The 24,600-nt window shown below is 38.5% G+C and overlaps 1 protein-coding gene across 1 annotated transcript; it reads left to right on the top strand.

Annotated features, from left to right (window-relative positions):
• The first annotated feature begins 136 nt into the window (after positions 1-136).
• On the top strand, positions 137-24,427 carry abtb2a (ankyrin repeat and BTB (POZ) domain containing 2a). The gene is made up of 17 exons (XM_079866070.1): positions 137-1,181; positions 11,820-11,969; positions 15,094-15,301; positions 17,875-18,027; positions 18,240-18,405; positions 18,505-18,594; positions 19,241-19,342; positions 19,536-19,632; positions 20,300-20,423; positions 20,521-20,762; positions 21,521-21,699; positions 21,838-21,943; positions 22,866-22,968; positions 23,059-23,149; positions 23,228-23,296; positions 23,441-23,554; positions 23,635-24,427. The coding sequence occupies exons 1-17, from the start codon at positions 329-331 to the stop codon at positions 23,833-23,835; spliced, it is 3,048 nt and encodes a 1,015-aa protein (XP_079722196.1). The 5' UTR covers positions 137-328; the 3' UTR covers positions 23,836-24,427.
• Positions 24,428-24,600: the final 173 nt, after the last annotated feature.

The following is a 24,600-nucleotide window of genomic DNA, read 5'->3' on the forward strand; positions in this document are numbered from 1 at the left end:
TTTTTGTCCCAGTTAGAGCAAACATCTCCTCACTTTACTCCGCGAGCGCTGCATGTGTCTGATTGGCTGAGAGAAATCTGTCCGCTGATTGGACGAAACTTTTCGCTGTTAAAAGTTTCTGAGCACTAGGGTTCATATGGCACTGGATTGCCCATGAGTGCTGACCTTTAAACCAAGAGCCGTGCTTAGCGATGGACGTGCGTTAAATTAAGACAAGGATCGTGCCTTTGCGCTGCATGTTTACTAACCAGGGAAGGAGTCCACCTCCTGTTAAACACTATAAATTGAAAAACGTGGAATAAATCACTTTAAAAAAACATAGACAGATATGGCTGCCTTGAGCAATACTACTATGAAGACTTTGGAGGATTTGACTCTGGACTCTGGATATGGAGCCGGTGACTCTTACAGATCCCTCAGCCTGTCCTCCTCCAAGTCCAACTCCCAGGCGCTCATCAGTTCTCCACAGCGGGGAAACTGGTGGAGCAACACGGGATCCATAAACAGCAGGAACAACAGCTGGGACACCGTGAACACGGTGCTTCCTGAAGACCCTGAAGACATCTTCTCCAAGTGTCCGAGGTTACCAGAATTAGAGGAGTTCCCTTGGACAGATGAAGAGATCGATGTGGTCCTGCGTAAAATTGCTCGAGAGGGACTGTCTTTCACTCCAGAGAGCGTCAGGAGTCTGTCAGTGCTTATGCGCAGAGCTTTATTGCGGATCTCCAGAGAAGCGCAGCGGCTGAGTGTTGTGCACTGCAGGTGCACGCGGTTCGAGGTGCAGAGCGCGATGAGACTGACCATGAGCTGGGCGCTGGCGGAAAGCTGCGTCTCGGCCGCGGTCAGAGCCATCTCGTTGTACAGCATGAGCGCTGGAGAGGTTCTGCGCAAGAGCAAGTCTTCCCGCTGCACGCTGAGTTTGTCTGTTGGACGCTTTTTCCGCTGGATGGTGGACACTCGCATCTCAGTGCGCATTCATGAGTACGCGGCCATCTGTTTGACCGCGTGCATTGAAAATCTAGTGGAGGAAATTGGGCTTCGTGTGCTGGCGGTGGCGCGGAGCGGAACCATCATCTCACCAGTGACGGCTGATGCGCTCGAGGCTGCAGTCAGCAATGACGCGGATATATTTGGTCTCGTGCAAAACTATGAACATCTCATCTGCGGGAAGAACGCCAATGGTAAGACAAATTCATCAAATATTATAGTAGTTAACACTTAGCAGTCGTAAAGTAGTATTTTTGAGCCCTTTGGTTATTTTCAAAGGTGGTTATTGATATAGTTATGTATGGTTATCACAAATTACTGTTGTTTATAGTCATCATACCACAAACGTGAATTTTGAGTTCTTAATAAAAGTTGTTAAGGACTAACTACCACCAGAATGTGAATTTACACACTTGCCAACCATTGTAGTCCTCATTTTGCAATTTGAACAATACAAAACAAGAGTGCCTTCAAAATTCATATACATTAGTGTGTTTAATTTGTTAACTATTTAGAGCACTTTTCATTTCTGTTAAAATGAATAAAATTGTTATAGTGTATGATAACCTAAGTATTTACAATATACAGTCGTGCTCAAAAGTTTATAAGATATTTTAAACACAGTATTAAAAATCAAGGGTATGTAATCTTTTGAACGGGGTCATTTGTATAAATTCAGCTATTTCTTTTTGTCTTGTGGACTATATGTAAACAATTTTATGTTAAAAATCTTATTCAGGACAGTACTACATAAAAGATCCCTCTTATTTTGTTAAAAAAAAAACAACATTTTGCAGATTCTGCAAGGGGGTTGTAAACCTTTGAGCATGACTATATCCTATAATAGTGAACACCAATTTGTAACAAGTGGCTCTGCAACATAATTACATTTTGTAATGTAACAAGCTCTATATTGTAAAATGCAGCAAAATGATTCGTTATTATTTTGTTTGCATGTGTTATTTGATTTTGATCTTTGACAAATGTCTTATTTTATTAGATTCTGAGTCTTTGAGAGGCACCTTGATCTTGGTCTCAGGGAAAAAACTAATTATCTTTTCCACTTTCATCTTGTCTCAAAGAGGGATGCGCACAGCTCTGCATAATTATGTGTAAACAAATGTCAGAAAAGCGAGTCTCACCACAAGTCTGATCATTATGCATGACAACTCGAGGCCCAGTGATGCACTGCCTTTGGTGTGAAATGTGAATACAAGAAAATTATATTTGCCCTCTTTTGGCACAAGTGATGGCTTATTAATCCCGTGAATACATCATTTCCTTGTAATAATACTGTAGATAATACTGATTAAGTCATGGACAAACTTTTAATGTTTCAGACTTGATTTGCTACCTGTGTGGATTTCACTCTCACAGTTTACAACTTGCTGGTAAAATGGTAGCTTCTACATTATAAATAGGGTTTGGCCGTGGCTGTACATCCCACTGGTCAAACACATTTTCAGAAATGAACAAAAAGGCCATTGTTCTGCTCTAAGCCATGTATAGCTCTGGAAAATGAGCAGAAACAAGTGAGAGAGGCCAGAGTGAAAAGAATGGAAAGCCATCACACACTCTCCTCTGGTTTAAATCAGTCTGCTGATCATCTCTGTGACAGGGCAGCCTTTTTAAAACAAGAGAGGAAATTATGGTTTAATTTTCACGCATAAAAGTACGAGTTTTTTGATATCCTGTGGGAATGAAATCGAAACCATCAAGCTGCCATTAAGCCAACAGCAGCACACAAACTACATACTATTGGGTAGGATACATCAACACCTACTTCACTTTGTGCTTCTGAATGTGGTATCTATTAACATCTTTCCATGAGTGTTTTTTACTTTGCACCCTAGGTGTAGTTCAAACACCCCCTATGGAGGCATAGGCTTAGAAATGTATTAATCTGATTCACAGGTACACACTCAGCATGATTGATGTGACAGTGCACTCGTGCTCAATCACCCATGGCTGGTAAACTTGTTTTGCTCACTTATACTGAAATACAGCTGACCTGCATGATACTGAGGCTTAGAAACTCAGCAGTCTAAAGCACACTCAACACATTGAAATATAATGATAAAATATTATTTGCATACGCTCACTGTTAGTCAATTTTGAATTTTGTTCATCCTGGAAATCAAATGTGTGAGAACCACAAATAGGCCTAGTTATTTTTTTACTTGCTAGAGACTTGTCGAATGAGAGAAGGCTGCCATAGGCTTTCATGTCAAACACTCTTGTCTCACATGCTGAGCAGAGCCACATCTGGAACTGTTTAGTGCCGCACAGCTTAAATGACAGAAAAAATGCCCAATTTCTGTTGTGAAAGCTACTGTGGTCTTGTTCTTTGGCCTCTATGCATTTGTCCACACAAAGTGCCTTGAGCAGATGGCATCAGAAGACTGAATTATGATGCATTAATGTTGTAGGTTGCCAGGTTTCCATTTAATACAGAATTTGAGTTCTCATATTTTGTTTGTTTTTTAAATATATTATTAGGTCAGCGTAGCAGAATGGTTTGTTGGTTTAAAAAAAAAATGACAACAGTGTTGTGGCAGGCCATAGGGAAAATCCCAGCTGAAAATATATACAACCCACCAGTGGCTAGCAGGGGGTGATTTCCTTTTTAAAAGCAAGCATCTCTTCAGAATGAGCAGAGAATATTGCATAAATGTATACCCCCACATGGCCCACACATTAATTATTGCTTCCATGAACAACTTCTGTAGTATTAAAACTAGTTTACTAAAAGAACCCTTTATCTATTTGATAATTGTATCCCCATAATTTTAGGTGGAGGTCAACTGCAGTCACAGAAAAGCCTTTACAATAAACAAGCTAATACTGGCCATTATGACTCAGCCATGCAAGATGTCAACCGGAAACACGATGTCGGTCTTCTAAAAGGAAAGCGATTGAGCCCCTTAAATAAATAGTCTGATTTAATTGAGGTCCCCACTTGGCTTTAATGACAGACAGGACATAAAAGAGCTGGTCAAATGAGGGGATGCAGGTGAGACACAGTTCACATCAGATTGGCTCTCCACACCGTGAGAGCAGTCCCACTGAATGGGGTGTTGAGTTTTGGTCTGTGTGTGGAGCCTTGTAATCATCATTGGTTAATTATCCTCATAAAACTTTCCGCCCACACAGCCCAGTTTCTTTGAGCTTGACTACAAACCGCAGAAATTAGAGCATTTCCCAGCCATGGTCATTTCAAGCCAGGGAGTGTGTTTAGGAGGCTGAGTTCTTAAGTAAGATTATAAACTCTACTTTGATAAGACTTTCTCAAAAGTCAGAAATGTCCTCTGTGATTATTTAGAAGTAAAAACATGTATAAAAGAGGTCTCACCTTTTTGTGTGCGCTAGACGGACTGAAGCTGCAACAGAGAAGCTAGTATTTCACATGAGGTCTGTGCTCTCTGTTTACACATGTAGTCAATAAGTGCTATTATAAACATCGTTCTGAGGGTCTCACTTGAGCACCTAGAGTGGACAAATGCTTTCTATAAGGAGAGGAGAAGGTGCCTTTCTAGAGCATGCAATGACAGCTGCTCTGTGTGCGAGTTGACCTTCCTCAACTCCCCAGCATGCCTGCCTGGACCCATTAGCATCTGTTCCAAAGAGGTGTTACTTAGTCTAAATTCAGGGTGGCCAGTAATGGAAGTTGCACTGCAGTGACTTTAGAATCATCAATATTCAAACACATTTCTGTACAGATGTAAAAGTAAAAGTTCACCCAAAAATGTAAATGCTGTCATCATTTACTCATGTTTTTCCAAACCTATATGACATAAAAAGAATATATATATATATATATATATATAGGCTATATATATATATATATATATATATATGTTTAATAATGTTGATAACTAAGCCATTTTGATTGACTTCCATTTGTATGGACACAAAAAAGAGAGACATTTCTCAAAATCACCATTGAAACTATTTTACATTTTGCCAAATTGATGGCTAATTCATATGAGTTCATATAGTATAATCTCATATGATCTGCTTACACCCCATTGGTTAGCTTTTGGAGTTAGGGATGGACCTTCATGCTTATGCTTTTTCTAAAAATTGTATGTTATATAAAACTTTTAATGCATTCTGGCCATTCATTTAAACGACAACTGCCTTTTGGTGGCCTGAGAATGCAAACTTTGAAGTAGGTTTCAGTGCAAGTTTTTGAAAACGGGTTTTGAAAGCAATACCATGTAAATTTAAAAAACGTGAATCTGTGAAAACAGTGACTGTGTGCACATGCGTATTACGTGTGTAGTCTATAGGCACGGCGTTAGAATGCGTATGTGCGCGACGCGTCGTCTTTCTTTACAACGTGACATTGCCAGTTACATGTCTGGCATGCATAATACTTCATTTTTAGTCGTTTCAGTGTATGCGTGTGAACGGGAATCATTTAGATAACGTTTTCATCTGTACAGAGAAAAAAAAACGTTTGTCGTGAAAAAAACAAAACAATAGCAGGTATGTTCATCAAGTGCACAAAATGCACCTTTATATTGGTTTGAATTAAGAGAGGAAACAATTGTGGTTTAATTTACATCAAATGAGAGCTTAATGCATGTAGGAGTGTAGAATTTTATGATACAACATAAAAGATTTTATGGGGCAGCTTCATTGTTTTGTTACAACAAAGATCTAATTACTAGACTCCCATAAAGAGCTTGCAATTGAAAGAAAATATTCCCTGTACCACCTCATTAATCCAAATGTAAAAACTAGGGGTTTTACACATTGTTAATGTTCAAAGAAGCACAGAAGCACAGAAAATGCACAGTGAGTATACACGGCAACACACCTGACAGCCCATAGAACTCACTAATCAGTCATTTTATGAATACAGTCCATCTTGAGTTACTCTACACCTCTTTGTTCCAACTTTGACCGTTTAAGTAGGTGTCAAATCAATTTCAGCCTCTGTTTCAGGGGATTGCTGCTTGAATATTACCATTTCTGTTAGCTTGTGTGAAAATAATGATCTTTGCTGAGGATCTTTTGTAAAACTGAATTCAATGTGATGTAATCAACACCTTGTTGAAAAGTCATTTCAAAGGGTTAAAAGAGGATAATTACGCATCCACATTGTGTTCCTTGAGTGATGTATGCAGTTTCTTCACTACAGAGTGCAAGTTAATCAAGTGTTTGTCATCACAGCAATTACACAGAGTGATTTATTTAGCAGTATCTGTTAGCCTTCAGTCTTGACACCCATCATGTTTTATGGATTAGCTCTGGATGATTAACGTTGTAATGCTGTCTCTCCTCAACTTATCCCATACTTACCAAACCCTCCAACTTTGATTAATATTGCAGTCTGACAAGCTAAATTACATTAAAATCCTACTCAGTGATAACCCCTTTAGTCTGCGAAGGCTCACTGAATAGTCTGTAAGTAATTAAGCTATCATCAGAAAGAGATTTTGTCCTCCGTTCAACCCCAGATCAGGAAATCCACTCTAGAGCCATGACATGTTTTGAAAAACTGCTACAAAAATACTTTGCAATTGAAATCACTGCCTCCATGGAAACTGGCTCAGGGGTTTATGGGTGAGAGAAGCGGGCAGATGGAGATCCTGTATAGTAGTTACTGTTGTTCTGCTTTTTCCATCTTCCTCAAGAATGAGGCTTCAGAGTGAATTCCTGGCTTTAGATTGCAGCTCTCAAACGGGCCGCTCTGAAACTGACCAGGCTGTCATTTTGTTTTAGTTATGGCTTGAGGTGGCAAGTGGTGTCGTGGGGCTAAACTGAGAGGTTGTGATCAGTGACCTGTCTGTCCATCATTAATGGGTGATTCTTCAGTTAGTGGAGCTTTTCTGTCCCCCTTTCTGATCCATGATTCTAAAGAATAAAATGCTAATTTTAATTTAAAAATTTGTTTTACACAAGTGTATGTACACAATAAGTGTATAGCATCCAATGACCAAATCCATAAGAGAATGTAACATAAATTGGGGGCTCGTCTGGGATTTGAACCCAGGACCTCTCGCACCCCAAGCGAGAATCATACCCCTAGAATCTGTAATGCATTTACTAAATGTGTTGAATCAGGAAATGTCTATGTTTCACAAATGTTAGATTTTCAATTCAGTAAAAAAATTCAAATGTTTTATAATAACTGCATCAGTAAAATAGTAAAAAATTTCAAAATTTCAAGTAGTCAAAAGTTCCCCTAATTGTAGAATCACCCTTATATTCTTCGAAGCTGACTTAAATAATGTTTTGCTGTAGTTTGTCAATGAGATGCATGTTATCCCTATTGCATTTGAGTATGTGAACACCTGGAGTAGTAGCCCCTTGCCAAGATCTGCATAATGTGTATCATTATGAAGACTGTTAAACTCCAGGAGGTTCTCCTAGAAGGTTTTGTTGCACTTAGGTTACACTTGACAGTAGAATGAGCAGCCCACTGTTTCAATTATATTGCTAAGTTTATTCTCTTTTTATTGGATATGTCATGCATTTAAAATTGAAATAAATTAAACATTAAATGACATATTACAATAAAAGTTTCATGATTCTGAAAATTTATTGGATTTATTACTTTCAAACTAGGTGATTTTAGAAGTAAAACAGCATATACAAGTAGGCCAAGTTTAAGAAGTAAATCGTTTGACCTTGTACAGTATTTCCCTGTTGACTGGAATTGTAAACCCCAAAGCTCTTCCAATGAGTGGGGGCTGTGTCTTAAATAAGGAGCTGGATGCAGGAAGTTATTATTATTATCTATGGTCTGCCCTCTGGAGAGAGGAAATCTTGGCAGAAATGATCCGTGTGCGCAGTCACACACAACTGACAGGGCACCTCCCCTTTTACCGCTTAGAGATAGCAGTCAACGCTCCATGTCCTCAATCTACAGGCACTTCCAGCACAGCACCTAGTTACACAAGGGCCGATTGACTCTGGCTCTTCAGCACACTTGTGCCATTGTGCCCTGTGTAGAACGGTGGTGTTGTGGTAGCGTGTGACTGGACCCACTGTGTTCACACCATATTACCTGGGCAAAATCAGGCAAGGAAAATAAGTTGATCACTCGTATTTAAGCAAATCAGTGTGGTTGCATTTGGGTTTGCAATAGAAAGGTTTCTTTCAGCACTTTCTTAAGGGATTTGTTCTCTGGTGACGAACACTTCTGAACTAAAGAACTAACCGGTTCTTAAACAAATGGATATAAATTCTTAATATAGAACAGTCTGAATGGTAAAAAAGCCAGGTTTATTGTCATTTTAAAATTTCAGAGCAATGGAGTAAAGCAAATTGTACTTTCAAGTAACTATGAATGTTAGATATTTATTTAATTTATTTGTATCATTCAATATTGGATTTATCTTTGGATTGGATTTAATGCATGCTCATTTCCAACTGTTTTTATTTAAAGTTTTCATCATATAACACAAAGAAACGCTTAAGCAAACTCTAAATGAATTACCTTAAATTATGACGTTATGATGAACTATTGATTTGGTAGCACTTACAGTATTTATTAACCTTTATTAATGTTAATTAATAATAATACAAATGTTTATTGTTAGTTCATGTTAGCTCATGTCTTAAATTAAGATTTAAATAATGTATTAGTAAATGTTGAAATTAACATGAACTAAGAGTATTAAATGCTTTAGAAGTATTTTTATTGTTAGTTTATGGTAACTAATGTTTACCAATTGAACCTTAATTGAAAAATTTTACCTTTTTGATTTTATTTTATTTAGACAAAATACTGCAAATAGCATACATTTTAAATTTGGTCATTTTTTGGTAATTGGACATTATATCAAATACTGTAATTATTGATTTATTGGGTTTATATCATTGTGTGCTCTTTTTTTAAAAATCTCTTAGATCTTAAAAGATTAAAATTTTACTCAGACCTGAGTGTTTTGTCATACACATCAGTTTCCAGTGGAAGCCCTTAACAGTCTGGCACCCTGACAACAAGCTTTTTGTTTCACAACATGAAGCATTTTTACTCATAAAACAATACATTTAGTCATAAAACTAAAAATATTAGATGTGTCTGATAGTTTTAAAAGAAGATACCATATTGTTCGGCTGAAATATTTCTGGTTTTATGATGGTTTTCTACAGTATACACACAAACACATTAGTAGAGGTCAATATTGGAATCACTCCAGTAAATGTTGCTGCTCATCTCATTTTAAGTGTATTTTCTGCCACATAACCCCTAACCATGTCTCTTCCTGGCTTCTCTCTCTCCTTCTCTCTTTCATTGGCAGCGTAACTCCTGGTCAGGTCTATCACACTCGTATGGATTTCCCAGTCTCCCATCAGTGGTGTGTGTGAGCTCAATTTCTCTCCACATAATGGCAGTGCACACACATTCCCCTCTTCCTCAGTCCACAATGATGGTAGCAGATGAGAGTGTATGTGTGCGTATATGTGTCTGTGGGAGCGTGCGGCTGCCTATGACGCATGCCATGGCCTCAAGGCTGCCAGTATAGACACGGCTAGCTGTGGGAAAGGGAATGGGTGTGTTCTGGATAGAGGGGTTTGGGTCTGTGGGTCCACAGCCTGACCAGCTGCATCACACACCCTGTGGCTCACCCGTGCCCATATACAAACCCATTTGGCAGTAGATGCCAGGCCAAACAGCTACGCAGCTCCTACACATGCAGACCTGCTTTAGATTTGGGGTCTCTATAAAGACATATTTCTGTATTTTCAGCTGCACTGTATTAACTAATAACTATGATTTGTAGCACATGTAAAATGACCTTAACTAGACCAGACTGCCTCAGTTCAGGAGGCATGTGTATGTGGTTATAGACAGAGTTATATTCTGACTAGGCTCATTACCACATACAGTATGTGCAAAAACATTTTTCATATTTCCACATCTGCTAGTCGGTGAGTTTCCCGAACTACTAGTTAAACAAACAGTCTTAAGAAAGCCCTGTTTGAGAGTACATAATACATTGCATTTAAAAACAAGCAAATTGAGCCAAAAGGTACAGAATCCAACAATACGTTTGGAGTTTACCTTCCAAACTGCATCATATCATATATCATATATCATATCATATCATATCAATCATATCATATCATATCATATCATATCATATCATATCATATCATATCATATCATATCATATCATATCATATCATATATCATATCATATCATATCATATTCATATCATATTCATATCATATCATATTCATATCATATAAACAGTTTACTTTTCAAATATATATTAAAATGTTTATTTCTGGTATGGTAAAGCTGTGTGAGCCTGTGTCATATGAACCTTCAAAATGATCATATGCTAATTTGGTGCTCAAGAAACATTTAGCATTATCAATGTTGAAAAAGTTGTGCTGCATAATAATTATTTGGAAATGACATATATGCCACTGTGACCCATCCACACAGTTCTGTTTTTATTTTTTACACTTGATGGTATTTAATAATTTATATGGAAAATTATTAAATGCATACATACACAGATTCTGTTCATGAAATCTACAGTATTTATTTGAATATCATTCAGACATAAAACTGCCATGCTCTGCTTTGAAGATCACTCTTTTGTGTTTACTAGGCAGTCGTAGCGCACTAAGCTGAGAATCTGCTGCTATAGCATAAACAAAACTGCTCAAAGTGGCTATACGATGAGTTTGTTCAACCAAATAGCTGTAAGATAAATACTATTTAAGAACGATGTTATAAAAAAAATTACCCAAATAGATCAGGTAGTCAACATCTGGAGAGATATTTTGAGTCATCGTGGCACAGATTAATGTGTATACTGTACCTCATGAATGGTTTATCGTTTAGCTTGAAGAAGAAACCAAATCCACATACAAGTCCCTCATTTGATCCCCTTCTGATACCCAGTGAAAGAGAGATCCAGGGGTAAGGCATGGATTTCAAATCAAATCAAAAGCCAAGCAAGCACATATCCTGTATTTGGGTTTGATAAATCAGCTGCCAAACATATGATCTGCTCATTAATTTTACTGACTATCAACTTACACTTTGTTTCTGAAACATTGGAAATGTATCAACTCTGCATTCAAGAATTATTATTGTTTTTATAACTCTGTAGGGATTGATAATCTTTATAAACTATACTTATGCTGTGGCGAGAAGAAATAGATCAACCTTCTGTTGGGAGCCATATACGGCATTCAGCATGACGGCCAATGTGCCAGTGTTAAACCAGCTGCACACTGAGTGATTTGTAATAGTATCAGCTTTATGATTGTTTCTTGTCAGACTGTACGAACATGATCGCATCTGTAAGCCAAGTCACTCTGTAGGATCTCAGAAAAAAATGTAGGATCTCAGAAAAAAGTGAATTAGTCTCAGATGGCCAAATTGTGGTCAAATTCGTACAGTGTGCACCAGACTTTAGACGTGGCTGAAACATACAGTATCATGCCACCAATTATTGTAAATTATAATTAATAATTAATCAGCAAAAGAAATCTACAGGAATAGAATGGACACTTAGAGACAGTTAGCAATAAGACACAGCATGAATAATTTAGCGAGGAAGAGACGACTAAAGAAAGGAGAAAGAGCTATGTTCCGAGCAGAGGAAATGATGACTTACCACATTTCCTCTTCTTATCTCTGTCAGACACACGTACTGTATATGAAAACGATTGGCTTTTCCTTGGCAGTCTGTCTCCCCCCATCCCCCCCATAATTGAGAGTTGTACAAGGCTGACGCAAGAGTTCATGTTTAGAGACACATACGATAAATGAATCAAATACTAATGAATTGTTCGATGCTGTTGCGAGTTCTGATGATTTAATCTCATTGAATCTGTTTATGTGTAGGTGAGCTGTCTCTGCCTGCCCATTTCAGTCCGTATGCTAAGGGTCCAGACTCAGCGGTGGAGAGCAGAGAGAATGCCTACGCACAGCTGGAGCTCAGGACGCTGGAGCAGGCCCTGCTGGCCACCTGTGTGGGCAGCCTCTCAGAACTCAGTAAGTTATTGTACAACCCCTCCTGTTCATATTCAGTTCTTTTGAAGGACTGTGACAGTGCACTGTGTATTATTAGTTAAAAAAAACAAAACAAATAAATGCTACGTTGTTGTCATATTATAGGTATGGAAAAGTAATTCGAAATTGAACAGTTGTGGTTCTGAATCTGATCCTAAACCTAATCTGGTAACTCAGCGGTTTGAGTAATGGTTCTTTTAGAACTTTTAAAGACTAATAATTCATTTTAAGTGATTTTGATTCACTAAATATAACCGGTTAATAGCCATTCATTCATGTATTTTACTAAACAGTTTGCCTCTACAGTATGTTTTAGGTTCACAAAGAATAACTGGCTTATAACAGTGATTGGTTTGGTAATCAAACTACAGTGGTTGCACTTGTTGATTCGCTAAAAAGTTCATAAAATAATGAATTTGTGTATTGCACTACACTTTTTGCACTTAATGTTTAAACACACTTTTATCATGATGAAATTATAAACAATAATATAAATCTTTCTAGATTTTTTTTCTTAATAAATAATTAAGATAAAGGATAATTCTCCCTCAAAAATGAAAGTTCGGTCATCATTTATATATAGACTTTCGTTCATCTCTGAAACCCAATTATTGATATTTTTAATGAAACGAGATTTCTGAAGCCTTCGAAAAGTTAATGAAAACACTGTAAATGAAATTGAGTGGTTGAGTGGTACATTGAGTGGTTCAAGCCTTAAAGGGATAGTTCACTTTGAAATTAAATTTTGGTATGTTTTAGCTTACCTCAAGGGCATCCAAGATGTAGGTGTCTTTTTTTCCGCAGTAGTTTCAATTTTGATATTTTTAGGTCAAACCGTTCTTGTCTGTCAGTCCTATAATGCAGGTCTGTGGTCACTGTCTCAAAGAGCATGCACAGAGTCCAAATTAAAACAATTCCCCATCGTCCAAATTAAACAATTCCCCATCGTAAGTACACATTGATGGCCTAAGACACGAAACGAGCGGTTTGTGTGAGAAAACAAACAGTATTTATATCGTTTTTACCTCTTGTAACACAGCCACGTCCAAGTGATCTGAGGGCGCGCGCGCATCCTGCTGTGTGACGTGTACGCAGACTGGTGCATAGATATATATACACTAGGTGTCGCCTTGGCTATGGCAGTTCATTGGAACGAATGCCGTAGGCAAGGCGGCATCTATTCTAGTGTATATATATCTATGCACCAGTCTGCGTACACGTCACACACCAGGATGCGCGAGTGCCCTCAGATCACTTGGACGTGGCTGTGTACAAGAGTTAAAAAACGATATAAATACTGTTCGTTTTCTCACACAAACCGCTCGTTTCGTGTCTTAGGCCATCAATGTGTACTTACGATGGGGAATTGTTTAATTTGGACGATGGGGAATTGTTTTAATTTGGACTCTGTGCATGCTCTTTGAGACAGTGACCACAGACCTGCATTATAGGACTGACAGACAAGAACGGTTTGACCTAAAAATATAAAAATTGAAACTACTGCGGAAAAAAAGACACCTACATCTTGGATGCCCTTGAGGTAAGATAAAACATACCAAAATTTAATTTCAAAGTGAACTATCCCTTTAATTATATCTTTTCATCATATAAAGTGATTGTGTCTCTTTAGAAGACTTGGATTAAACCACTTGATTCAAATGGATGACTTTTACGATATGTTTTTAGTTTTGGTTGCTTTTACGATACTAAGTTACGTGGACTTGGATGGACAAAATGGATTGAATAATATTAAAAATATCTTCATTTGTGTTCAGAAGATGGTGAGGGTAGAAAAACGATGACAGAATTTTCATTTTTGGGTGAACTAACCAAGAAGAAATAGCTTTTCTCAGCCTAGTAAAAGACTGCAGTTCTCTTTAAGAATTAGGTCACCCAAAAGGCACTTGTTAAAACTTTAATGTAGAAACACTGTCGTTGTCCATTTTTCATCTCAGTCTGTTACTGTCCAGTGAAATGCTATTTTTGCACGATTGTTTTTACATGTCTGTAAGACAGAGTGAGACATCTGTACATTTTAAGTGCCGCTCTTCTGACAACTCGACATTGCAGGCCTGCCTAGGGGGGTTTGAGCGCCTGAACTGTGGGCAGTTTGTTTACGTTGCAGACCTCAGTTCAGGATGAGGGAGGGGGGCCGCATTCACCAGAGAGGGAAACACGCTCTCCCTTAGGGGACCAGCAACACTCCTGCAGTTGTTTTGCTGGTACAAGAGCACCTTCTGTTTGGGTCAAAGAGTAAAAAGCACCTTCTTTATGCTTTATGATTGCAGACACTCAAGCAATCGTAAAGCGCCCTTTGTTTAACAACTAATGCGCACAAGTGTTCATTAAGGTCCATGTAGACCATATGTGACTGATTGCTTAGATTGTTTCCCATACCCCTCTTGGGCTGTTGTTTAAAGATTAGCCACCTGTAGTTAAGTACAAAAGCAGTATTTCCAGTCAAGGATAAAATAATGCATCTCTGCTGTTGTTGTGTTCTCTCAGTCTCATCTCTTTCCTAAATGATGCTTTCCACATATGGATGACAGTGTCCCCTGACTTTACTGTAAGCTGCTCTGTCTAATGGTCAACACAGACTTTAAGGAGTGTGTCTGTCCTCATCATATCTTCTCCTCCTTTGGGGAGCAGCTTGAGTCTGGATTTCTGCATTGGGAGGCAAAAAGAGCAGATTTAATGTCCCTCAGAGTAATTTAGAATAAAGCTCCTAGACGTTTGAGTTTATGCGAATCCTCTTCCATTTCCACATTTGGACATAAAACAGATGGGTCTGAAGATATATATTTTGCTATATTGAAATATGCTTTGTGTTGTGTGTTGTCAGCACTTTTAAAAAAAGAAGACATATTTGCACTTGGCTGCACTGCTACTGTCTTTAGTTTATGGGGTTGAACTGGAAACACAGATGGCTTTTCTACATCAGCAGCACATTTTGATTTTGGTGCAAGTCTGCTTTCAGATCTTAAGGAATTTATTGCAGGGTCCATTTGAAAGGCATTTCTTTTTTCTGCATGCTAAGATATTTGACAATATGAAACTTTTCACAGAATTTGTGCTTGCAGCTCAAATGTATGTGTGTGTCCTGCAGGTGACTTGGTGTCCCGTGCAATGCACCATATGCAGCGTTTGGTTTCAGCAAGTCCCAGTCTCAGTCCAGGACGTCCTTTCTGCCTGCAGCCCATCTCCTGGTCTCCAGACGCTCTTCACACACTCTATTACTACCTACGCAGTCCACAGATGGAGTCACTGGAGAACCCCAACCTTGAGCCACCCAGGATAGCCCTCAGTAAAGAGAGGTGAGATCAATGAGCCAAAACCACTTTTACCTGTTTAAGGCTCATAAAGAGCCAAAGTCAGGAGACAGAGGGACCATTACTTTGCCATCACAGGATTACATTTGAAATAAACATTATATATATATATAAATATATATATATATATATATATATATATATATATATATATATATATATATATATATATATATATATGTATATGTATGTACAGTGAGGAAAATAAGTATTTGAACACCCTGCTATTTTGCAAGTTCTCCCACTTGGAAATCATGCAGGGGTCTGAAATTGTCATCGTAGGTGCATGTCCACTGTGAGAGACATAATCTAAAAAAAAAATCCCGAAATCACAATATATGATTTTTTAACTATTTATTTGTATGATACAGCTGCAAATAAGTATTTGAACACCTGTCTATCAGCTAGAATTCTGACCCTCAAAGACCTGTTAGTCTGCCTTTAAAATGTCCACCTCCACTCCATTTATTATCCTAAATTAGATGCACCTGTTTGAGGTCGTTAGCTGCATAAAGACACCTGTCCACCCCATACAATCAGTAAGAATCCAACTACTAACATGGCCAAGACCAAAGAGCTGTCCAAAGACACTAGAGACAAAATTGTACACCTCCACAAGGCTGGAAAGGGCTACGGGGAAATTGCCAAGCAGCTTGGTGAAAAAAGGTCCACTGTTGGAGCAATCATTAGAAAATGGAAGAAGCTAAACATGACTGTCAATCTCCCTCGGACTGGGGCTCCATGCAAGATCTTACCTCGTGGGGTCTCAATGATCCTAAGAAAGGTGAGAAATCAGCCCAGAACTACACGGGAGGAGCTGGTCAATGACCTGAAAAGAGCTGGGACCACCGTTTCCAAGGTTACTGTTGGTAATACACTAAGACGTCATGGTTTGAAATCATGCATGGCACGGAAGGTTCCCCTGCTTAAACCAGCACATGTCAAGGCCCGTCTTAAGTTTGCCAATGACCTTTTGGATGATCCAGAGGAGTCATGGGAGAAAGTCATGTGGTCAGATGAGACCAAAATAGAACTATTTGGTCATAATTCCACTAAACGTGTTTGGAGGAAGAAGAATGATGAGTACCATCCCAAGAACACCATCCCTACTATGAAGCATGGGGGTGGTAGCATCATGCTTTGGGGGTGTTTTTCTGCACATGGGACAGGGCGACTGCACTGTATTAAGGAGAGGATGACCGGGGCCATGTATTGCGAGATTTTGGGGAACAACCTCCTTCCCTCAGTTAGAGCATTGAAGATGGGTCGAGGCTGGGTCTTCCAACATGACAATGACCCGAAGCACACAGCCAGGATAACCAAGGAGTGGCTCTGTAAGAAGCATATCAAGGTTCTGGCGTGGCCTAGCCAGTCTCCAGACCTAAACCCAATAGAGAATCTTTGGAGGGAGCTCAAACTCCGTGTTTCTCAGCGACAGCCCAGAAACCTGACTGATCTAGAGAAGATCTGTGTGGAGGAGTGGGCCAAAATCCCTCCTGCAGTGTGTGCAAACCTGGTGAAAAACTACAGGAAACGTTTGACCTCTGTAATTGCAAACAAAGGCTACTGTACCAAATATTAACATTGATTTTCTCAGGTGTTCAAATACTTATTTGCAGCTGTATCATACAAATAAATAGTTAAAAAATCATACATTGTGATTTCTGGATTTTTTTTTTTTTAGATTATGTCTCTCACAGTGGACATGCACCTACGATGACAATTTCAGACCCCTCCATGATTTCTAAGTGGGAGAACTTGCAAAATAGCAGGGTGTTCAAATACTTATTTTCCTCACTGTATATATAAAACAATAATATTTCACATAATTACTATTTTTAACATACATACAGTATGTTTGATGCAGCCATAACAAAACCTTATTGACCCCAAAGCTTTCAAAGGTAGTGTATATTAGATTTCTATGCAAGCATAATGGATTAGTCGTCCTTGACTATTTTAAGTGCATTTCTTGTAGACTCATTTGTCCATTCCTCTTCTGTTTTTCGATCAGTGTTTATATTTTTTCCCTATAGATTCGACATACTTGGAATTTCACCTTCAGGTCTGTTCTAGTAAGATGAGTGGCTCCACTCTGTGTGGAAACCTTGCTCTGCATTCACGTCAGATAATGAATACTAATGTGTTTAGCAGGTGGACAGTTATGGTTGTGAGCATGCTTCAGAATCACAGCACTCCTGGCACAGATACTAGAAGAAGGAAACCGTAGAGGATTTGTTCTGTAATATCACACTGATTTGAATTGCAGCGAGACTGTGTCTGTTGAAGATGGCAGATGTTGTTATTCAAATTGTGATTAAGGCTTGTTTGTGGTAATAAATGACAGGATTGAAAGAGGCTGTGGCGAGCCAAATCAGCAGCCTTTGTAATTACACTGTCCTCTTTTCTCTCTGATCCAGTTTTGTGCCACTGTTGATCTCCCCTAAAATTTTCTGGGTTTAAGCGTGTTTGTGTGTGTGTGCATTTTGGCAAGGAGAAAGACAGAGGGGTGAAGTGAGAGATGTTGGTAAATAACTGTAATGCCATGTCTCTCTCAGGCCATTTCCTCTTCTTCCTCCTCTGATGGAGTGGATGAGAGTCGCTATGGTCCATGCGGAGCATCGACGGAGCCTGTTAGTGGACAGTGATGATGTGAGACAGACTGCCCGACAGCTTCTCCCTGGACTGGACTGTGAACCTCGACAGCTCAAGTAAGATGTTCCTGTTGCTTAAATGTAATAGCATAGTGCTGGCAAAATTAAGGTGAAGGGTTTAATCCCTACATACCGTAACAAACATGTTCAATTATCTGTCTTTACCCAGTTAACTTTGTACTTTGGCTCTCTATCTGTATTTTTTTTTTTTTACTCACACTCTTTTAATGTAATTAGCTCCAAATTCACTCTCTCCTTCTTTTTCTCAGGCCAGAGTGCTGTTTCACCTCCTTTAAACGTCTAGATTCAAAGGCTGCCACAGACAAGTTTAATCTGGATCTTGGCTTTCGCATGCTCAACTCTGGCCGCACTGATCTGATTGGCCAGGCTATCCAGCTTCTGGGCCCAGATGGGGTGAACACAATGGATGACCAGGTGAACGCATAAAGACTAAACTTTTTTTTTCCAGGTTGGAAAACCATATACTTGACTCCATGTTTTTTTATGTTTAACTCTTTCTGTGTGGGTATTTAGGGCATGACTCCACTGATGTACGCCTGTTCAGCAGGGGACGAGGCGCTGGTGCACATGCTCATTGATGCTGGGGCAAACTTGGACATAGCGGTAATGGCATTGTGCACGTTCAGTCGCATTAAATCTTTTTCACCCATGTATCCAACCCCATCTCAAGGCAACTCGTACAAATTTTACGAGGTGGTTAATTCGTACAAATTCATACGACCTCACTTGTACGATTTTTGCTAAATCGTACATATTTTACGAGTTGCCCAATTCGTATGAATGACCTACCCCTGACCCTGCCCCTATCCATCACTGGCGTTTAGACAAATGGTATGAATTCGTACAAGTGAGGTCGTACGAATTAGCCACCTTTTACTCACTCGTACGAATTCGTACAAATTGCTCTAGTGTTGATAGTGTTGATGTATCTATAACAGGCCATCCATTCCTGCTCCTAGATGGCCAATGTCCTTCCCCAACACACTTGCCTGGAAGTGTCTATTAATCCTGAAGGCTCTGATTACCTAGTTTAATTAGGATTGAAGCTAAACTCTGTAAGCTATTGGCCCTTCAGGAGCAAGCAAGATTGAACACCCTTGATCTATATCTTACAAGTGGGCTCATTTCAGGTTAACATTCTTGAATGGATGGTTGGTTTGCAGTAATGTACAGTAGCACTCTGAGAACTCACACATATGCAGTAGAATTTTGGTTGTTTTTCTCTCTCTCACTTTGTTGTTCTTTTCAGGTGCCCAACTGTTCACCAAAACATCCCTCTGTCCATCCTGAGAGCCGCAGTTGGGTGGCCCTCACCTTTGCAGTGCTTCATGGACACATATCTGTAGTACAGGTGAACACACTACTTACATGTACAATCCTGTTACTGTATGTAGCTATTTAATAATAGTGTATTTTATTAATGTTCATTTTAAAAATGACTTACAAAAGAAGGCATGCTTTATATTCAGATCTATAGTATACTATAAAATATATGTTAACATTGGAGGACTATCATGTTAAATGAACTTTGTTTGCCCTTCCAGCTCTTGTTAGATGTGGGAGCAGATGTGGAGGGAACAGCCCTGAGAAATAGCCACCACAGCTCAGCAGAAACACCCCTCCAGCTGGCATCTGCCGCAGGTGGGAAAAAAACTGCGCAAAGTCATCCTTATCATGTTTTCAGAGTCATGTTTGAATGTACTCCCAATAAGAAAAACCATAGCAGAGGCTATTTGTAGTGTAAATAATACTACTACTATTCAAAAGTTTATGATCAGTTTTTGAAGGAAATGAATACTTTTCTTCAGCAATGATCTATTCATTTAATCAAAAGTGACGGTAAATGCAGTTATAGTATTACAAAAACATTCTATTTCAAATTAATGCAGTTCAAATGAACTTATATATATATATATATATATATATATATATAAAATAATCCTTAAAAAAAACGTATTACGGTTTTTACAAAAAAAAAATTGCAGCACAACTTTAATTTAGTTGTAACTTTAATTTAACATTGATAATAAAAAGAAATGTTTCTTGAGCAGTAAATCGGCATATTAAAATGATCTCTGAAGAAAATGGTTATTTTCAATTGTGATAATATTTCACAATATTACTGCTTTTTATGTGTTTTTGATAAATGAGCATAAGAGTCTTTATTGAAAAACATTTTAAAATCTTACTAACCCCAAACTTTTGAATAGTAGTGTAAAAAGCATATCATATAGTATTTGCAAAGAACTTTCCACGTCATGCTTTATTAGAAAAAGTTTTAATTGTGTGTGCATGTGCGTGTTTTCAGGGAACTATGAGATGGTGAGTTTGCTGTTGTCCCGCGGCGCTGACCCCATGCTGCGGGTGCATCTGACATCATCACTCTATGAGGGCATGAACTGCTTCAGTCATGCTGCAGCGCATGGACACAGGTACTGACCCCTCACAAACACACACACGCACACTGATCAATATCAGTGGTGCGATTTCATTATGAACTTATGTAATGAATATTGTATTTCCCCCTAGGAACGTGTTGAGGAAGCTGTTGAGTCAGCCTCAGCGGCTGCAGGAGGACGTTCTGTCTCTGGAGGAGATCCTGGCAGAGGGAGTAGAGGAGCAGGAGAAGCAGGGAATAGAGGACGGAGCAAATGCGAAGTCTGTCTGTTCTCCACGGCTGTGTAAGGCCCGCATCAGAGCCCTGCAGGAAGCCAGTCTGCACAGCGCCGAGCACGGATACCTGGACGTCACCATGGAGCTCAGGGCACTGGGTACTACACATCTGACTCATTTACAATAAATCAAAGAAAATGGACAACAAATTGAATTAGAGATGCATAAACAGTGAGAGATTTTTGGCATGCAGCAACCATTTGTTAGATTAACCTGCAATTTTCTAGGCACTCATAGGGCCGGGGCCCACCAGGGGGCCTCTGCAAATTTTAAGATAACCAAAACAAGCAGCTTTGTCACCATTATAGCAGAAGTACCAGTAGTTTTAAAAATAATATTTGTGATTTTACATAAGTAGAATCATGTTTTCTCAACCCCTGATATAAACACTACTATTTTTTTTATTAATTAATTAATTTTTTTTAAGAAATTACTACTTTTATTCAGTAAGGGTAAGATCTGCATGATTTTGGATAAATTGAGAATCACAATTTTTTGGCTCCAACGATTCTGAATAGACAACTAAACAAAATAACATTTCATTTACTAGAAGTTCTGACAAATGTTAATTGCTGCAATCTATTTAAAATGTTTAAACTTTAATGAATCTGCCTAGTGAAATTAAATTAAATTGTATGGCCTGCAGCCTACACTGGTGTTTAAAATATGAAATATTACTGTTTTTACTGTATTATTGATCAAATAAATGCAGTCTTGGTGAGCATAAGAAATGTCTTTCAAAAACGTAGACATACAGACCCCAAACTTTTGAACGGTAGTGTATAAACACATTTAGAATGAGTAAACAGATGTTCAATGTTTAAAGAGTTTGAACAAGCGTGTTGTTCTCTCCCAGGAGTGCCGTGGAAGCTGCACGTGTGGCTGGAGTCCGTGCGCAGTGCCCAGTTCCAGTCCAGGACTGAACTCATGCTTTCTCTCCTTAAAGACTTCACCACTATTGGGGAAGAAAAATACTGTGAGGAGCTGCTCTCAGAGGGTCTTCCACTCCTCTTCTCCATTATCAAAACTAGCAAGGTAACCCTGACAAAATAATCATCAAAACATCTTGTGCATGTTAAAAGTGTGATGCTATGTTTCAAGAATTATCAGTCAAGTGAAATATAGTATTTTAAATTTGACTTTTTTTATGTTTGTTCTTTTCATTAAATTCAGAGTAAGGACATCCGTAAGCAGCTGGCTGTCATCTTTAGCCACTGTGTCTGCTCTACAGCCATCCCATCTATTCTGGCAGTGAAGGACACACCTACAGCTCAACTAGGTAATGTAGATCACCACACACCATACTTTACTTACACCTACACTATCGTTCAAAAGTTTTGGGTGGGTACGATTTTTTTGGTCACACTTTAGATTAGGGTCCAATTCTCACTATTAACTAACTTATTAACTATGACTTTTGCCTCAATAAACTCCTAATTACTGCTTATTAATAGTTAGTTAGGTAGTTGTTAAGTTTAGGTATTGGGTAGGATTAAGAGATTTAGAATAGGGTCATGCAGAATAAGGCATTAATGTGTGCTTTATAAGTTCTAATAAACAGCCAATATCCAAGTAATATGCATGATAATAGGCAACTAGTTAATAGTGAGAATTGGACCGATCGGGAAGTTTTACCGATTTTTTTTCTTTTTCTTTTTTGAAAGAAGTCTCTTATGATCACCAAGGCTGCATTTATTTGATCATACACTATTATGGAAAAAAACTATAATATTGTTAAATATTATTACAAGTTATCTATTTAATTACTATAACGGTCACTGTGTAATTTATTCCTGTGATGGCAAAGCTGAATTTTCAGCATAATTTCTCCAGTCTTCAGTGTCACATGATCCTTCAGAAAATATTCTAATATGCTGATTTCTCATTATTATCAATGTTGAAAAGAGTTGTTCTGCTTAATATTTTTGTGGAAACCATAATAATTTTTTTTTTTTTAGGATTCTTTGATGAATAATAAAAAAGCTAACTATTTAAGTCACGTTACTTTCACTTTTGATACATTTAATCTATCCTTGTTGAATAAGTTTAATTTCTTTAAAAAAAAAAAAAAAAACCTGACCCAAAACTTTTTGGACTCTTCCATGCTGTAATAAAAGTACCTGTAACATTTCACTGTGTGCAGCTCAGCATCAATAATATGATATCATGTGATGTTAATAAGTACTGTGTCACCCTCGCAGATGCTCACTTTCTGAATAACGCTGAGATGTCTGACGTGATATTTGTGGTGGAGGGAAGGCCGTTTTATGCCCACAGAGTTCTGCTCATGTCTGCTTCACAGAGGTATTACTCAAACTGATGTTACATGCTAATGTTACATGTCACATGCCTTATAATCAGTTATGTGATTGGTATGCTGTACTTTCATTGAAGGTTCAGAGACTTGCTGGGCCTCTACAGGAGCAATGGCACAACAGACCACATGGCCATTGAAGTCACTGACATAAAATACAGCACGTTCCAGGTGACTAAGAAACCTTGGCCTAAACATACACAAGACAAACGTATGACATGTAAAATGGCTTCTATATGGTTATTTCAGATGATGATGGCACATCTGTACTGTGGAGGAACAGCATGTTTAGACGTGTCTGTGGCTGATTTGCTGGAGGTAAGAAAAACATGTCATGCAGCACATATACATTACAGTACTGTTTAAACACATTTCTGTAATTAAATGTAAAGACTTGGCATTAAAAGCGAGAATAAAACATGTCAAGTTAAGCTGAGATGCAATATGTCATATCCTGTACAGCTTCTGCCCGTGGCACACTCATTCCAGCTTCCAGTATTGAAGAGACACTGTGAAATCCTCTGCTCGGAGAGAATAAATCTCATCAACGCTGTGAGCGTCTACCAGACTTCCAAAGTATGTACATACAGCTTACCTGAGCATATTCATTGTTTCAGCGTTCAGTCTTCTGACGTCATCTGTGTGTTGTTGAGCAGGCGAGTGAGGCAGTGGGGCTGGCAGTGTTCTGTGAAGGCTTTTTCCTGCAGAACATGGTGGATCTTCTGGACTGTGAGCAGTTTGAGGAGCTGCTGCTGGGTTCTGACTGCAGCACTGCACTGGATCCAGATGCACTGGATGGGCTTCAGGCAACACTGGCTTCAAGGCTGCACTCGCTCTGTGGCCCACGTCGAGCTTGAGCGCATGAGGGGAAAACATTTGAAATTACAGGTGTGGTTCACAAAGCTCAGATTTGCAGGCAGTCACGTCCCATACCAACACATTGTTTGGAAGATGTTTGTCCTCCAGGTGGCATCTTTGCAATTCCTATTTTTTTTCCAGTGCCAGTGTTTTAATGTGATGTGTGAGCTATTTATTAGAGTTTTTAAGACTTAAATGGTAAAATAATGTATGAAATTGTTTGAATGAATTTAAATATGGATTGACGAGGTGTTTGATCATACCTCAGTACAGATGGGATTTACACTTTTTTTTTTTTTTTTTTTTTTTACAAGCTACATGCTTCTGAGAGAAAGTTATGTAAACTGCAGTATTAGCGCCCTCCAGTGGTCAAATGCCCTACACCTGCCTACGAAGATTTATCAAAAATGTATATAGTAGTATTGTAGATACTTTTGTATTCTCATATCACAAGTGTAAATATATTTCTAATATGCAGTATGGCAATGGTACGGAGATATCTTGGGATCAATAAAAATAAATTATTTGATATAACATTTTTCATGCAGCAGCCGGATGGCACAAGTAATTTTGAAAAGACTAATAAATGTGAAAAATACATTTGGGTTCTGATTGGTTTTTTTTTCTTCTTCTTATGGAGTAGGCAGGATTTGCAGTTTTCACATCTGAAAATTCCTATAGTATGTAAATAGGAGTGTCAGAAGTTTGGGATAGCCTTCCTAAATATTTATTTATTTATTTATTTACCTTTATTTTACCAGGAA

The sequence above is a fragment of the Squalius cephalus genome (genome assembly GCF_949319135.1).
Source record: "Squalius cephalus genome assembly, chromosome: 3".
Lineage (NCBI taxonomy): Eukaryota > Metazoa > Chordata > Actinopteri > Cypriniformes > Leuciscidae > Squalius > Squalius cephalus.

Coding starts and splice junctions, on each gene's coding strand:
- abtb2a (XM_079866070.1), top strand. CDS start 329: ATGGCTGCCTTGAGCAATACTACTATGAAGACTTTGGAGGATTTGACT. Junction 11,970..15,093: donor GGGCAGCCTCTCAGAACTCA/GTAAGTTATTGT, acceptor TGTGTCCTGCAG/GTGACTTGGTGTCCCGTGCA. Junction 18,595..19,240: donor GGGCAAACTTGGACATAGCG/GTAATGGCATTG, acceptor TGTTCTTTTCAG/GTGCCCAACTGTTCACCAAA.